The sequence below is a fragment of the Gekko japonicus genome, unplaced genomic scaffold, assembly GCF_001447785.1.
Source record: "Gekko japonicus isolate JY-2015 unplaced genomic scaffold, Gekko_japonicus_V1.1 scaffold639, whole genome shotgun sequence".
Lineage (NCBI taxonomy): Eukaryota > Metazoa > Chordata > Lepidosauria > Squamata > Gekkonidae > Gekko > Gekko japonicus.
The window spans coordinates 19,016-24,095 of NW_015176471.1; the positions used below are offsets into that span (position 1 = coordinate 19,016).

The 5,080-nt window shown below is 51.9% G+C and overlaps 1 protein-coding gene across 1 annotated transcript in view; it reads left to right on the plus strand.

Annotated features, from left to right (window-relative positions):
- HACD3 (3-hydroxyacyl-CoA dehydratase 3) overlaps nt 1–5,080 on the plus strand; it is a 24,840-nt gene that overhangs the window by 447 nt on the left and 19,313 nt on the right. The window contains exon 2 of the mRNA XM_015427134.1: nt 2,031–2,073. Within this exon, the coding sequence (XP_015282620.1) occupies nt 2,031–2,073 (43 nt within the window). The remainder of the gene's footprint in view (nt 1–2,030; nt 2,074–5,080) is intronic.

The following is a 5,080-nucleotide window of genomic DNA, read 5'->3' on the forward strand; positions in this document are numbered from 1 at the left end:
CCGCCCGGCCTGGCTCTCCCCACCCTCCACCAACGCTCCCTCTAAGCTGTGGAGTCTTGTGAGCAAAAATTCTACTTTGTGAGCTGCTGGCATTAAAGTTGTGAGTGAGTGATTTGGCTGCTGCATAAGTTAGTTTGCTCTTGAGCCCTCCTTCCTGAGCTAAGACGAAAATGTGTGAGCCGGAGGCAAAAAAAACTGTGAGCTAGGTCACACTAACTCAGCTTAGAGGGAACACTGCCCTCCCAACCCCCCCTGCAGGCATGTTGGCAGGGGCGGCCCCTTGGCACAGGGCTGGGGAGTGGGGCATGCCGGGCCCCTGCTGGCCAATCTGCACGCTGTGCCTGCCCCCCCTCTCCCCCCAGCCCCTCTCCTCCGCAGCAGCCATTCCCCAGGGCTCCTTGCTTAGGGAAAGGGGAGCTGGGGTTGTGTCCCTCCCACCTGGACCCCTGAAGCTCCTCTGAGGCGGGTGGCAGTCCTAGTTCCCTTCGCAGCCACCCCATTGCAAGGCAGGTCGCCAGCTTCCAGGTGGGGGATGGAGAGCTAGCAGAATGACAGCTGATCTCCAGAGAGCCCCTACCCGGGAGGAAAGGACTGCTTTGGAGGGCGGACTCTGTGGCATTAGGCCCTGCTGAGGCCCCTCCGCCTCCCCAGGCTCCACCCCCAAATCGCCAGGGATTTCATAACAACATCAGAGAAGCCAATGTTGGATCAGGCCAATGGCCTATCTAGTCCAACACTCTGTCACGCAGGGGCCAAAAATACCAGGTTCCCTCCGGAGGTCCACCAGTGGGGCCAGGACATTAGAAGCCCCTCTCCACTGTTGCAGCCCCCCCCCCCACGCACACCAGGCACCAAGAAGACAGAGCATCCCTTGCCCCAGACGGAGAGTTCCTGTAAGAACAGAAGAGAAGCCAGTGTTGGATCAGGCCAGTGGCCCATCCAGTCCAACACTCTGTCACCGTCATGCAGGGGCCAAAAATACCAGGTTCCCTCCAGAGGTCCATCAGTGGGGCACTAGAAGCCCTCTCACTGTTCCTGCCCCCCCCACTGTTCCTCCCCCCCCCCAGCACCAATACAGAGCATCACCTGCCCCAGGCTGTGAGTTCCTATCTATACCTTGTGGCTGACAGCCACTGATGGACCTCTGCTCCATATGTGTATCCAGTTCCCACTTGAAGCTGTCCCTGCTTGTAGCTGCCACCACCTCCTGTGGCAGTGAATCCATGTGTTAATCACTCTTTGGGTGAAGAAGGACTTCCTTTTATCTGTTCTAACCCGACCGCTCAGCAATTTCATGGAGTGCCCACGAGTTCTTCTTTCTTGACCTGCTGTGTCCCATACATAATCGTATAAACCTCAATCATGTCACCCCTCAGCCGTCGTTTCTCCAAGCTAAAGAGCCCCAAGCGCTTTAACCTTTCTTCATAGGGAAAGTGTTCCAACCCTTTTATCATTCAAGTTGCCCTTTTCTGCACTTTTTCCAATCCTACAATAACCTTTTTGAGGTGTGGTGACCAAAACTGTACACAGTACTCCAAATGAGGACGTACCATCGATTTATACTGGGGCATTATGATACTGGCTGATTTGTTTTCAATGGCCTTCCTAATAATCCCAGCTAGGAACTGGTAACCCTGACGTCAGGCCACCTGCAGGAAACCAGAGGGAACAGGTCTGGACGCGGCCGAAATCCGCTTTTCTCACACATTCTTTTGGCATTTTGAATTCAAGCAAAGCTGGTAAAAGTACCAAACTGAGTGGCTCCTGGTCATACTACCTGATTGACTCATGGAGATATGGTTGGACCCTCATTTTCTCCCCAGTGGGGGCCCCGAAGCAGCTGACAACGTCCTCCCTCCTCTTTTCCATTTTATCCACAAAATCACCCTGTGGGGTAGGTTAAGGCCAAGAGCGTGTGACTGGCCCGAGGTCACCCACCGAGCTTCAGTGGCAGAGCAGGGATTCGAACCTGGATCTCAGTTCGACACGCTACCTCATGCTGGCTCTCAACCTGTTTTTCTTCTCTGTAGGATCCAGACATCAGAATTACAGACAATGTGCTCCACTTCAAAGGTAGGCCAGCTTTGGTGTGTTTGTGTCGTTGTCCTGCTTTATTTCATGGGAAAATGGGGAATTGGGGAAGGACGGCCTGCCGGAGGGTACATACCTGCGTCATGCTACCTTTCTCTCTCTTTTGTGTGGTTAGGTAAGATGCGGTTTTAAGTTTCTTGCTGTTTCTTTCTCTCGCTCAAGGCATGTAACGCTGGCACCAGGAATTTAATTCCAGTCTTAATAATTAACCTCGCCCACAGTATTGCGGCCAAGCTCTAAGGCTCCTTCATTGGGCTGTGTGGTTCTGCGGATGAGACTCTTATACTTTAAACAGCATTTGACTCTGGGCTTAACAATAAACAAGATAAAACTTTATTTGCAGGAGAAGCATATTGGTTACATTAACTGCGAGTGCTGGGGGGGGGGGGAGTAGGCACAGCCAGTCCATCGTGGCTTCGGCACGGCAGAACCACCTCGTCTGCAGCAGTCAAGCATCGTGGGAGTATCTGCCCAGCACTGCACTGCTGCCTCTCCAGTCCGCCTAGGTGGGTCTTCCACTGCAACCCCCTCCCAGCCCATGGGGCCTTGCAGTGAGGGAGGACGCACCAGCGCACAGCTTGCTAGCTGCTGTCTTTTATAAGAACATAAGAGAAGCCGATGCTGGATCAGGCCAGTGGCCCATCCAGTCCAACACTCTGAGTCACACAGGGCCTGAAAACACCAGGGGCCATCAGGAGGTCCAGCAGTGGGGCCAGGACACTAGGAGCCCTCCCACTGTTGCTCCCCCCCCCCAACACCAAGAAGACGGCGCATCCCTTGCCCCAGACCGAGAGTTCCTATCGATTCCTTGTGGCTAATAGCTGGAGATTTTTGAGATCTTTGAGGCTGGCATTACGTTTTATGGCGCACACATGTCAGATCTGGCCCTCGTAACAAATGAGTTCGACACCTTTGGGTTACAAGATGTTTTTCTAACTTGTCTCTTCCGTGAATATACCTTCTCCAATCTTTGCGGTGCTGTGTTGCTCAGTAAAAACTTTCCCTTTTTAAACTCCGGTCTCTGTCACCTTCCCCCCCTCACACTCTTGTAATACTCTGGCAATATTAGATTTTGCTTACTATGCTCCCCTGAAGTGTTTTACTTTCTCCTTTAGAATCTTAATGCCTTTCACAGCGCTTCTATGGGATTCTCATTAGAAGACTGCTTCTCAGGCTCTGTGTAGAGTGACCACAACTGACACCTGCTGACACAACACTCTGCCTTCCCTCTCTCCACACCCCCTTCATAGCTCCGCCCACACACTCAGTCACCATCCAATAACCCCACTCACTCATCCCCCTCTTTCACCCCCCCATGTTCTTCTGACACTTAAGGTAAAGGTAAAGGTTTCCCTTGCTCGAAAGCCAGTCGGATCCAACTCTAGGGGGCGGTGCTCATCTCCGTTTCCAAACCGAAGAGCCAGCGCTGTCCGAAGACTTCTCTGTGGTCATGTGGCCAGCATGACTAGACACCAAGGCGCACGGAACACTGTTACCTTCCCGCCGAAGCAGCAGCTATTTATCTACCTGCAGTTTCTTGCTTTCGAACTGCTCGGTTGGCAGGAGCTGGGGCCAGAGACAGGAGCTCACTCTGTCACTCGGGTCTCGAACTACCAACCTTCCAGTCACCAGCTCAGCATTCTAACCTCTGAGCCACCGCGGCCCTTCTTCTGACACTTACCAACCATTTACAGGAACACACACTTATAACTTGAAATCGTTACAACCCGTTCAAGAGCTTTTTGTCGGTCCAAGCAGTTCGGTTCCTGAATTTGTGCTAGCTGTCCTGTCTCCGTGGGGTTGGACATGGATATGTCTCTAGGCTATAGTTTAAATTGAAGCTCTGGGCACACGTAGTGCCAGTCTGTAAAATGGGAACCGGGCTGCCCAGGAATACAAGCAGTCCCAAACTGGTAAAGTGTTTTATATAAATGTTATAAAATTAGTAAATAATCATGTGTAGTAAGCTGCCAAAGGCTTCTCTATCTGTTTTGATAAACTTTTTGGGGAAACGGTTAGATATTTACATGAGGATCAGAAACTTGAGCTGTTAACAAACGAGGCATTCTTGTCTTAAAACAACACGATGCGTGACAGAACCCCAGATTTGAATATGTCAGTGAAAACTTCCACATTTCCCTAATGGGTCCAACTGCAGGTAAGCATAGTATTGTTGAATTTTAGAGCAGGAACTAGCGTTCAGCTCGGAAAGGAAATGGATTCCTGTGTGGATGGAGTCGTCGCCTGGAACGCGTAGGGAACGCTCTGTATTCTTGGTGTCTGGGGGGGGCAACAGTAGGAGGGCTTCTAGTGTCCTGGCCCCACTGCTGGACCTCCTGATGGCCCTTGGTATTTTTGGCCACTGTGTGACAGAGCGTGACAGACAGAACTGGATGGGCCATTGGCCTGATCCAACATTGGCTTCTCTTATGTTCTTACGTCTGGGGCAAGTGATGCTCTGTATTCTTGGTGCCTGGGTGGGGTCAACAGTGGGAGGGCTTATAGACAGGAACTCTCAGTCTGGGGCAAGTGATGCTCTGTATTCTTGGTGCTGGGGGGGGCAACAGTGGAGAGGGGCTTCTAGTGTCCTGGCCCCACTGCTGGGCCTCCTGAGGGCTCCTGGTCTTTTTGGCCACTGTGTGACACAGAGTGTTGGACTAGATGGGCCACTGGCCTGATCCAGCATTGGCTTCTCTTACGTTTTTATGTAGCTCCCATGTGGAGTTTGTTGTGTCTGCTGTGTCCTGTGTGCCCTTAAAAAAAAGTGATTAACACATGGAATTCACTGCCACAGGAGGTGGTGGCGGCTACAAGCATGGACAGCTTCAAGCAGGAATTAGATAGGTATATGGAGCAGATGTCCATAAGTGGCTATCAGCCACACGGGATAGATAGGAACTCTCGGTCTGGGGCAAGGGATGCTCTGTATTTTTGGTGCTTGGGGGGGGTGTCAATAGTGGGAGGGCTTCTAATGTCCTGGCCCCACTGC